The sequence below is a fragment of the Suricata suricatta genome, chromosome 4, assembly GCF_006229205.1.
Source record: "Suricata suricatta isolate VVHF042 chromosome 4, meerkat_22Aug2017_6uvM2_HiC, whole genome shotgun sequence".
Classification (NCBI taxonomy): domain Eukaryota; kingdom Metazoa; phylum Chordata; class Mammalia; order Carnivora; family Herpestidae; genus Suricata; species Suricata suricatta.
Window position 1 is genome coordinate 154,379,935 of NC_043703.1, and position 11,981 is coordinate 154,391,915.

At 49.1% G+C, this 11,981-nt stretch overlaps 1 protein-coding gene across 6 annotated transcripts in view; it reads left to right on the top strand.

Moving 5' to 3' along the window:
* The window catches only part of NBAS (neuroblastoma amplified sequence), a 315,339-nt gene extending 303,686 nt beyond the window's left edge, over positions 1 to 11,653 (top strand). For all 6 annotated transcript variants that reach the window (XM_029938273.1, XM_029938274.1, XM_029938276.1 and 3 more), the window contains 2 exons: positions 497 to 625; positions 11,228 to 11,653. In XM_029938273.1, the coding sequence (XP_029794133.1) occupies positions 497 to 625; positions 11,228 to 11,503 (405 nt within the window). In that variant the 3' untranslated portion in view covers positions 11,504 to 11,653. The remainder of the gene's footprint in view (positions 1 to 496; positions 626 to 11,227) is intronic.
* The last annotated feature ends 328 nt before the right edge of the window (positions 11,654 to 11,981 follow it).

Sequence of the window (11,981 nt, forward strand, 5' to 3'; positions counted from 1 at the left end):
CTTGACAGTAGAATTTTAAACAGGTTTTTAAATATTTAAGTTGCTGATTTTTATTGTTGCAGATGATAACTGGATCTTGTTGATAATATTAGCAACCGGTAATCATTTGTATCATTTAAGTGTCTCCTCACATACACACACATGCATGCACAAAACTGCAGACTAGCTTTAATTACCTCCATTTTACTTGTGAGGAAACGGGCTCTGAGACATTAGGAGCATAGATTACAGTCCTGTGTCCATCCGGTGGGATACCATGTGGCCGCCAATCACAATGTCTGGTGAATGTCGGGTGAGTATCTGATAGCGCCGAAAGGTGTTACAATATATGGTGAAGTCAGTGAGGCAGGTCCAAACGCTAAATCAGTGTGGTCCCGTGTGTGATTTCGACACACGCCTCCCAGGAAAGGTGTGGAAAGACGCCGCCAGACTGGCGCCTGGCACACGGAGTGCCTCGTCCGGACGCGCTCGCTCACCTGCACTGTTGTGGTTCCAGGGCGTCAAGGAGCTGAGCTCCCTGCTGCTGGGCCAGTCGCTGCTGCTCCCGGGCCTGAAGCTTCTCCTGGAGAGCCGGGACCAGAGCCTGCAGGCAGTGGCGCTGGAGCACGTCACCGCCATCGGCAAGGTATCCCCGGGGGGACTCGCTCGCTCGGGTTTCAGAGAAATGAATCAGTGTTGTCATTCTCAGAAATGACATCCATGACTGATTCAAGACTGTTTTGTCCACACTGTCCTCTGACCACACTCTTTCTGTTTCGTCTAAGGAGTAAATATCTGTTTATTCTATACGTTGTCTAAGCTCCTCTCATGAACCAGACTGTTTTGTGCTAAGGGTACAAATCTGACGATGAAGCGGTTTCTCTCGAGAAGCCAGTGTGTTGTGCCCTTCCAGGAGATGTCAGAGCGGCCCGGGACGAGGGGCCTTGTCCTCGCCCCTCGAAATTTGGGTCATAGGAATCGGTCGCATCAGGCAGGATTCTGTGCCTGGGTGTATGTGTTTGGTTACCTGCTAATTAAAGGCGAGACGGAGGCTCTGCTCGTAGTGTTTACGGGCACCGTCTGCAATCTCAGGCCCTTATTTCCCCTGGCAAACTACCGCGCCCTTGAACTGGGTCCCGGCTTGAGGAATGACGGGCGGAAGTCCAGGCTTGAGATTTCTCCCTCAAGGCTGGCTGTCTTGTTATCATGATTAAGGAAGAAACTTTCGCTTCCCTTTTAAAATCTTCCACTTTAGGAATAGGTAGCTCAGGGTTGTGTTTTAATGAATTTCCACTGTATGTTCCTTACTGACACGCTTCGTAGGGAGACCGTTTTTTCATTGGAAAGTGTGTGTGTGTCTTTGTGAGTGTACACACACACTACACACGCAGATAGAATTTTAGATATGTAGATATGTGTGTATACTCATGCACATGTGTGTGCACACACAATTACGTTTAGTTTTGTTTTTAACAAAAATGTAAGAGGATGTTTTTTAGGAGCCAGAGAGGAAAAGAGAATTCTGGAGCCGAGGTACATACTTGCCAGACAAGACTGTGAAGAGATTTAATGACAGCGGATACAGAAAGTTAGGTATACGGTTACAGAAAGTAGACAGTAATTGGATTTGGAAATAGTCATAATGAGCAAAATGAGAAAAATCTGATGCATTTATTCGCTGAGAAGTATTTGTGAAATAATACAAAGCTTCTGTAAATATTTTTTGGACCACTCTTCATTATCACTTTGGATGGATCGTTAGCAGGGGCCTCTTTGGAAACAAGACATTAGTAGGGGGTACGGGGGACCTGTCTGCCGCACCCCCCCGTCCGTCTGGGCTCAGATATACCCTGCGTTGTGTTGGGAATTGACAAGAAACCAAGAATTACTGTGGGTTTTCCCGCTTAGCCCATTCTTTATTGCAAATGTAAGAAACTAGGAAGAAGGGAAAAACAAGAAAAATAAGGCTGCGTATTTTCAGTGCTTTTCTTCTCCACACTGTCGTCCCCCGTATTAGTGTCTCTGCTTAGGCACTCCCACTAAGTTTGCCCTGGGCCTCTTCGAGAAGACCACAGTGATGTATTATCCACCACCCTCCCGTATCCATCCCGCGTAGATCTCTCTCAATGCATCCTCAATTCCGTAGGCGAGCGTATCAGGTTTCATTTTAAAGACTCTTCATCTCAAATGCATCTGTCAGAACCACAGCTAGAACTGAGGCTCCCTAACTGCAGCCTGGCCTTGCTGCACACACACTCCCATACCCCGCCACACGCACCTCTGACACTCTCACACACGCCTGACACGCTCTCACACTCCACACATACAGCCGGACACACTCCCACATCCCCAACACACCCCACACACACCCCTGACACCCACACACCTCACACCCTGACACACTCCCCCGCACCCCTGACACACGCTCACACACTCCACACATACCCCTACCACCGGCTGTCACAAAACGGACCAAGTGGGAACATTGCAACACCCAATCCCTCATAAGTGGTGCCGAGTCAGCTCCACGCGCTTCCGTGTGGCGGGCAGCAGTGCTGGAGCCCCGTGGTTCTGGAACAGCCTGCGGGTGGGTGGTGTGCCCAGGGTTGTGGTGATGACACCCCAAAACCTCTGTGGCCTCCCGATGTGAAAATCACAACCAGAGACGTCAGTTGCTGGGATGGGTGACTTACAGACGGCGGAGACCCTTCCCTGGGGGAGTTTGGCAGGGACACTTCCTGTAACTTCCCCACGCTAGGGTCGAGTGTTTACGTTAGGCCGGCCCATCTGCAACCTTAAAATGTGTTCACAGAAGCGCTGGGTGTCTCCACCCTCCAGGGAGCCCAGGTGTGGCAGGGTTGTCTAGTTTTTAAAAATTTTTAACTTCTTTGTTTTGAACTCATTTTAAATTCGCACTCAGTCGTGGTCTCCCGTGTACAGCGTAGCCTCTTCGTCCGGCTTCCCGGATTGCGCCCTGCTGCACAGCTCTCGTGCAGCGCTCTGACCAGGACCAGCCCGGGTCCGATCTCGGCCTTATTCAGACTGCGGTGGTGTTACAGGTGCTCGTCCGGTGGGAGCAGGTGTGACGTCCTGTGACGTCCTGTGCGGTTCTGTCCCATAGAACTTGTGTCACCACCACTACAGTCAAGACGCAGAGCAGTCCCACCCCAGGCACCCCTCGTGGGACCCGTTGTGGCCACAGCCACCTTCTCCCTCCACCTGCACCCTTCCCCCCAGCAGCCTGGGACCACTACTAATCTGTTCTGCACCTCTGTCCCTTTGTCATTTCAAGAACGCTCTATAGATGAAGTAAGAAGTTACTCCAGTTGATCATTGCTCTCCCAGCACCATTCAAGGTCATGTGACCCTTCTCTAAGGGCCGAGTTTCAGTGGGCCTTCCTACAGGACTCCTGACTCGCTATTTTTATTTTATTTTATTAATTTTTTTCTATCTTTAAATTGTACATGGTATTGCAATGAAAAAGATAGTAACATTTGGTTTCTTTCTTTCGTTTGTTTATTTTGCTCTTCACTCTGTCCATTAGCAGAGGGCCTGAGTTCGTTAGTAACCTCGGTTTCTCCCTTGTGCTCGTTGACGGTGGTTCCCGTTGACATTAAAAGACAAAACGGAGGGACTCCTGTGGTGGGCAGCGGCTCCCACCCGGCACGTGCATCCTGGTGGGAAGATACCGCCACGTGCTTGCTGTTGGTGTGTATCATTTCTCTCTTGGCTACAAGAGGGTGACAGCGTTGCAGGTGTTTACAGCTCAGTGGACGATGCGTAAGTGCTGATGCCGACAACTGGACTGAGTTTCTTCACTTCCTCCTTGAAGCTCTTCTGAGATTGCAACCTCTAATGTTTATCTGGCAAGAAACCTCTTACAAATGGCCAGCAGCCTCTGTCCTGGAGCAAGAGACGGTCTCTCTTAGCGATTTTAGTGTCGATGAATAATTAAAACCCTGATATGGTACGCATCTTCCTCAGCCGACCGTGGGGTTACCTCCCAATAAATCCATAGCAAGTTGGGAATATTGTGAGTCGAAAACACACTGCTCGTCACCTACCAAATCCCAGAGCTTAGCCTGACCTGCCTCACACGTGCTCAGAGCACTTCCTAGCCCACAGTTGGGCAGATTCATCTAAAGCAGAGCCTGCTTTCTAATGGAGTATGAATGTGTCCTATAATTTATTGAAGATTGTCCTGAAAGTGAGAAAGGGGACAGCCGTCCGGGTGCAGAAGGCATGTCACTGTGTCAGTTGCTGACCCTCATGATCACGGAGCTGACAGAGAGCTGTGGCCACTACCACCAGCCGGCACGACGAGAGAACCGTACTGCATGTTGCTAGCCCAGGAAAAGATCCAGAATCGAAGTGGTGCTTCTATGGAACGTGTGTTGCTTTTGCATCACTGTGCAGTTGAATAATTGTCAAGTGTCGCAAGTCAAGGGCCGTCTGTGTGGAATGCTGGGTTCCCTTGTCCATCAGCCTGCGTGAGCTTCGAGCTCACCTCTAAAACCTTCTCTCCAAGGAGGATTCTAATCTTGTCTCTGGAGTATTTTCTACTGGGAAATTCACTTACTCATTTCCTCAGAGTAGGCAGACATTGATTTTTAAGAGTCACTGTATCCTGAAAATCCCCATTTCGGGATTCCGGACTTGTAGCTTCTGTCCTCGCTGCTTCCTCCTCTCTGCCCACCACCTCTGCCCACACCCTGCATCCCGGGACCCGTCCTGGACCGCAGTGCCTGGTGACAGGAGAATTCGGGCACTTACACGGGAACGGTTACAGACCTCATCACCTAATGAAGCACGCCTCTCTGAAGCTGATGATAACCCGTGTCTTTCTGCTGCCAGCTCTTTGCCCGGCATTGCAATAGGCACATCCTCACCTTATCTTCTTACCAATCTTGGGCGAAGTTCGCATTCTCGTTTCACAGATGAAAACCCAGACCCCAAGGCCATACAGCTGGGAATAGCTGGAGCTGAAATTTAACCCATAGATCCAGTGCTCAAAGCCCATAATGCCTCTTGTTTTCATGTAACGAGGCAGACCGTCTTATCCTGGAAACGGGTTGTCTCTGCAGAGAAATGAAATTGCTGAGAGCGTCTCAAATCATATCAGCTCTGAACTGGTCTAACAAGCTGCCCACGCTCAGGCTTCCGCTTTCAAACCCACCAGGTCACCTGGGTCTTGACCGAGCACTGCTGAGGGCTGAGAGCTTACCGCCTCCCAGGGTGCTCTGGGCCATTTTTTTTTAATAAACCTCACGGTAAGAGAACACGTCCGGATTGAAAGCTGCACTTTACTTTGAACATGCTGATCTTGGCCCTGCCTGATGGAGTTGCTCAGAATTAGAGACCTCTGTGGACAGCCTTTCACATACTTAGTATTGGTGATTCTTACCTTCTTTCATCTTGCCTTGAAGGCACTGGAGCCCACGGACATTGCTTACACTGCTCTGTGTCTAGGTTGGAGGAGGGAGAGCCTTAAAGATGCTCAGGAAAGCATGTTTGGATTAACATTGTTATGCAAAGCCAAGAAACCTTTCTCTGTCCCCTCCTTCACTCCGTCCAGGCTTCCAACTAGTACCACCCAGAGAGCTCCCGCAGTACTGCCTTCTCACAGTTCTCAGCTGGATGCCTCTGGTGACAGGCAGCTCACTGCCCGTAGGTTAATCTCTTCTATTGCTAGGCCTTGTTGGTGGTTGGTTGACTTAGTGTGAACAGAGGTTTTAAACATCCGTTGTGCACGCCCATTCCTGTGTGCAGGAGTGAGGAGCAGGCAGCACGTTTGCAAAGATGACATAAAATAACCTCCTATGTTTAAAGGAATTACACGCAGATTCACGTGTGAAATAACAGCACAAGAAATGAACGTGGGAACAGGATAAGGACAGAGCGTGGGACCAGCCACACTGGGGCCCATGATGCAGCGTCTGCTGTGCTCATAACCGATCGGGCTTGGCTTTTCAAAGATTCTCTCTCGTTGCTAGAGCAGAGGTTGGATGACTTGTCCTAATTTTGGTTTCAGAAGAGGCATGCTGTTAAATCCCACGTGAGGGGAGGCTGGTATTTATGCCGAGAAGTGGAGTCTGAATATCTTTCAAACAAACAGAAAAAGAAAGCAGCCCTGCAAGCGTGTCCTCATCCGAGTACACGCTCGTGCTGCCCTTTTATTCTCCTGCCCTTGCAGTCCATGTTTAATAACTTTCATTAGGAGCAGTGTATGTAAGAATGAGACAGGAGCCCTGTCCTCCAGTAAACAGGGAAATAATATTAAATAATCTTCTTTGGAGTAATTGGATTGAGGCCCTGCATACATTACGCTACCGCGTTTCAGCTTACCTCATTCCTGTAATTACTCTTAGTTTTGTACAGATCCATAAAATCAAAGCTTTTAATTCAGAGAAGGTTCATTACCTGTTGTTGAAACCAGAATTAAGAAGATAACATTTTAATGGCTTGGAAGACAGTAGCACTTTGTGCTTTAATAGATTTATTTCCCAAAACCTGCAAAGTTTCTTGTATTCTCAAAAATTAATTACTGACAGAAGAAATAACCAGTGACCGAGATGGCAAACATTTACTCATTTTATGATAGACGTACGCCCTCCCCTTCTGGAACATGCTTCATGCCTGGTTTGTTTGACTGTACCAACTTCGGCTGTATGCTGAACTTGAACTCTGCACTAGGCATTGTGCTAGACACTTGAAAGCACAGACTGTTGTAATCCACAGAGAGAGTCTGTTTTTCAGATATGGGATCTGGGGCCCAGAGAGATGGTCCCTGGCAAGGTCGACCAGCTCTCTGGCTAAGAAACCAGGATTGGAAATTGGTCTCTCGCTCAAAGTCTGTCTTCTTTTCTCAAGACCAGACGGCCTCTGAATTCAGAGTTATTTGATCAGAGGAATTAAATCAACTGACCCTCCTGGACTTGTCTCATATTTATTTCAAACGTAAAGCTGAGTCCAGAAATGACAGAACATATTTTTTTCCTCAACCTCTGAAAGCACCAATCCAGCAAATGTCAGAGGTGTGTGATTTTCCACAGACTATATACCAAAATAATTCTTGATCAATTAAAAAGTTACATATTGTTAAAAATTCAGAAAAGTGTGTGTGTGTGTCAAATCTTTAGAGGAATTCTAAAACCTTTAATATTTAAAGCAATAGAAGAAAATCATAAAGGAGCGGTTCTTTTCCTGACCTTATAAAATGTAAAACTTCTATAAAACATATCATAAAAACAGAATTGCAAACAGATTAGAATGTGTATTATAACCCAAATCCAGGCCGATAATTTAAGTTCTAGAACTCGAAGAAAGCATATACGTAAAAAAATTCATTTGTAGTCCTTCAGGAATTTCAGACATTTAAAAGCAGCTGAAATACCTTGAACAGGAGAAGGTATATAACTGTTGTCTCCATTTAGTAGACTGTTTTTGTAGCCATTACAGGCTTTAAGAATGAAAACTGTGGAAAAGCACTTACAAATCTTTTAACATATTGCGAGTGAAGGAGATCACACAGTCTGCACGTGGAGAATTCCTGGAGAGGAAGGGAGAGTAAAGTAAGTTTCTTGTGGGATCCACATATAGAGGATTTGCTTTTTCAAACTACTTCCACAGTTTTTTTTTTTTTTTTTTTTAATTTCAAAGAGGAAGCTACACGGAGCTAGAATGAATGGTGGGTGAGGACCAGACTTGCAGTACTGTAAGTTAGAATTTCAGTCAAAGACAAGAAAAATGAAAAGTCGAGGCTCAACACATTAAGCTGCCAGCACGCAGTGTGGCTGGCATGGTTGGGAGGGTCTGGGGCGCCGCCGGGCGCTCTGCGAGCCTGAGGACAGTGACTCAGTCTGGCCTTGGCGCCCCCGAGGCAGGAGGCCTGGTGTGTGTCCTTGGCCAGTCCATCTCTTCCCTGACCCTTGATCCAGCTCCTCTCCTTTAAGATGCAGCTGTTGGAACGAGTCCTCACAAAGGCCGTCTTTCTTTCCATATTCTTTTGTCCCAAATCTGCCCAGTATAAACGTCTCCATGGAATATTCTGTGTATGTGAGAATTATAAAGTATGCTCTGACCATTCTGTACCTTTAGCAAAGAGCCAGAGCCAGGTGCAAGGTCAGAGAAAGGAAATGAAACAAAGGCAGCCGCTTCCATTTTCTTAGAATCTGATTACAAGAAGCGAAACCAGAATTCCTCCCAGCGCCCCCTCCCCCCACAGGCCTTGGCCTGGCCACCACCTCCCAGTGCAGGTCAGCAACCTCTGAGTTGTATTTCATTTCCATGACTTCTGCCTTAGGCTTGCTTGCTTGCTTTCCTTCTTTTTCTTTTTCTTTTTTTTTTTTTTAACATTTTATTACTTATATTTGAAAGACAGAGCATGAAGGAGGGGCAGAGAGAGAGGGAGACAGAGGATCCGAAGCAGGCTCTGTGCTGGGAACACAGTGGACCAATGCGGGGTTCGAACTCAGGAACCGGGAGATGGTGACCTGAGCCGAAGTCCAACACTTAACCAACAGAGCCCCCCAGGCGCCCTGTCTTCTGCTTTCTTAGTTAGCCAAGGGAGTAGACCGAGAGCTTTGAGAGGGTTGGTACCTGCCCTGGCCCCCCACCCCCACCCCCGGGCCGGGCCAGGGCAGCCATCTGAAAGACTGGCGCATCCAGCAGCAAACCGATTCTGAGGCTGTCGCTGCAGTGGAGAGAAGCAAACGGAAGAGAGGAGCAAAAGGAACAGCAGCTGTGGGCGTTGACAGAATGCCTCTCTTCCTCCAGCTGGAAAAATCTATCCCTCCCTTCCTAGGAGTCTCTCGGGCCCCCAGAGGGAGGGCTCAGGAGTGAACAGAAAGAATAATAAAGGTGTCCTCGCCTTGAAGACTTATCCAGGCCAGCAAGAGTGTGCCGCCCTGCAGCGTCTGGATTCTGAGCCTTTTATCTGTGTACTTTATCAAACATTTGCCTGTAGTGTCCTGGCTCACATTTGTTCCTTCCTAGAGGGCTAAGTGCAGGGATTCTTTGTTTTTAAGGGTGAACCAAAAAATTACACGCACAGTACCTCAGACGCGCTGTGTGCTCACACAGATGGGCACGGGAAGACAGCAGCGTTCAGGGAGAGGACGAGCCCTTCAGGGTTCCTCACTCGTGGATTCATCCCACACGCCTTGCCGAGCCCCTAGCTTGTGGCCAAAGCTGTTCTGGGCATGGGGGGTGCAGGGGTACACAAGGAAGACAGGGTCGTTGCTCTGGAGGGGAACAAATAATAGACAAGTGACCTAGTCAGGGATGAGGGCTTCTCACCGTTTAGCAGCCACATGACATCGGGCACATGGCTTTGACCTCACTGGACCGGTTTCTTCTCCATCAAATGAGATTGTAACTGTTCCACAGGGATACTTGAAGGTTGTGCTCGCTGGCACATGAATGGCCCTCAGCAAATGGCAGACACGGGGCCGGTGGGGGCAGGACTCACATGGGGCCAAGACTCCAGTTTCCTCACTACGGAGAAGAGGACGGAGGGAAGCTGGGAGGAAAGAAGAGACACGGAACCCATAAGCAGACCCCACGGGAGAGGGCTCGTGCCCCTGCCGCAGCAAAGCCCATCTTCCATATCCCTTCCCTTTCCCGCTGCCTCGCCTCTGCAAACAAAAAACGAGAGATGCTAAACTGAGCTCAGCCTAAGTGTCTCCCTGAGCCCAAGGAGGGTGGGCTACATGTGCTCGTGCGGACAAGAGTGAGGGGCCCAGGGTTTGCAGAGCCTCTTCAGTTCTAGAATCTGGCTCTGTTCAGATCCCCTGCCGGGATGGCGCTCTTAGCATGTCCATGTGCCGTTGACAACGGGTGACAGCATTCAGTGATGTGGGCTCCTCCAGTCGTGTAACAAAAGTTCATTAAACTGGATGCTGGACTAGAGGGATGATGAAGGCTCTGTGGCCTCAAGAAACCCCCCGTCTGACTAGGGTGACGGACCTACAAATTACTCTCGCAGGAAGAGCACATATAAGGAAGGAGGAATCAGCTTGGCCAAGAGATGCAGGGAAAACACCACCCAGACCGTGGCCTTGGAGCTGACGTTTTGGTTGCTTTTAAGGATCACTGCGTTGCAGGAAAGATGGACGCTCTCCAACACTGGGCCGTGATGCTCATTCTCAGAACTGCTCTTGCTTTAATTCTTGAAGTCGGTAGTCCCAGCTGACCTCACCTTCAGTAGCCTCTCCTCCTTGTCATAGAACATGCACACTGTATACAGTTGTATAACATCATTGGACCAAACATTAGTTAATTGGCTCTGAAATGCCACATTATTTCTGTGGTCCCTACAACCAAAATTACTGAAAATGAGCAGTGCTGTTAGGAAGGGCTGTCCTGAAGCTGTTTTAGGACACCCCCAGGTAAATGAGGAGCTCGGGATTTTGATGTGTGATTAATGTTGACTTGATTGCCTATAAAAAAAATATGGGCAATAATAGAAAATAGAAAAGCATCCGCTAAGTGTCAAACCTGTGGAAAACCAGACAGAGACTAAGCAGACAAGACCCGGGAGGAAACAGAGAATATCCAAGCAGAAAGAGCCTATAAAACAGGCTACCTAACATTCATCTCCAAAGTTATATAAAAATGCCTTAAAGAGGTAAGTTTGGTCCTGAGCTTTCTAGAGGTTTAAGCAAGAACAACCTTAAGCCTTCCTGTCCATCATCCTATTTACAACACCGGGGCTGACAGATATATGTTCTTCCAGGAGTAGATAAAAGGGTTTCCTGTTCCAGAAAGATGTGCATCTACGTACAACAGAGGTTTGGGGTTAAAGAAAGTGGGCCGTGGCGAGGCACCAGTGGGGTGGTGGCTGTGGTTGTTGAAAGCCCGGGCTCTGGAGTAGAGACTGGCCTGAGTGCAGCGTCGGCCTGGCTCTGTGACCGGCCATGATGCCAGCCAACGCTCTGACACCTCATTTCCCGAATCCGTGACTTCCAGGTTCGACGGAGACACACGGGCAGTTTCTGGCCCTTGGTGTTTGGACGCTCTGGCAGCGGCTCGGGGCACTGGGCACATGGCCATGTCCGGGACCCCATGTGACCCCAGCCTCACACCCCTGTGTGTGCTCTTTGGCGTGAGCGTTGTTGCCCTGGGTGAAGGGCACGGGATGATGAAAGCAGAAAGGTGGCAGCCAGTTGGGGGTGTGCATGAAGAGGTCACTGGCAAGAAGAAGTGAGCAGGGCCCCTCTCATGTTTTGCCTATTTCATTTCTTTAAGGTGAATGACTCCAACTGTGACCAAGAACTTCTTTCCCTGCTGCTGGACGCCGGGCTGCTGGCAAAGTGCATCTCCACTCCCTTCTACCCACGAATCATTGAGCACCTGTTGGCCAGCCTGCAGCAGGGGCGCTGGGACGCCGAGGGGCTGGCCAGACACCTGCGGGAGGCCGGCCATGGGGCTGAAGCTGGGTCGCTCCTCCTGGCCGTGCGGGGGACGCATCGGGCCTTGCAAACCTTCAGCATGGCACTCAGTGCTGGGCGGCACTGGGTGTGAGCCCGGCCCGGGCCTGCATGGTTGAGTTTCTCAGCAGCCCGGTGGGAGGGAGCCCCACAGCCAAACGATGCTCCACAGGCCACATGTGCACCTGTTGATCACTCTCAGTGGTTTAGACAAACTGCAAATAAAGCTGTATATAAGCAAAGAGTGTTGTGTACACGTTTTCTTTCTGGCGGTGACCAATTAACGTACTTTCTCCTTGACTCAGAGAAACTTGACTCCTCATCCTTTATTTGGAACCACCTTTTCTGGATAGGATACAGCAATTAAGGCTTTGGGATGTGGTGGTGGGTAGAAAGGGAGGGTGTGTTTGAGACATCAACAGTTGGAGCAGATGTCCCGGGACGGAGGAGGGAGGTCTCAAGTTAGTTCCGAAACTTCAGGCGAGGTTCTCCACTCTCTGAACCTCAGTGGAGCGCCTGTAAAATGAGGGTTCTACTGCTGATGTCGCAGGGTTGTTGACTTACGTGAGGTT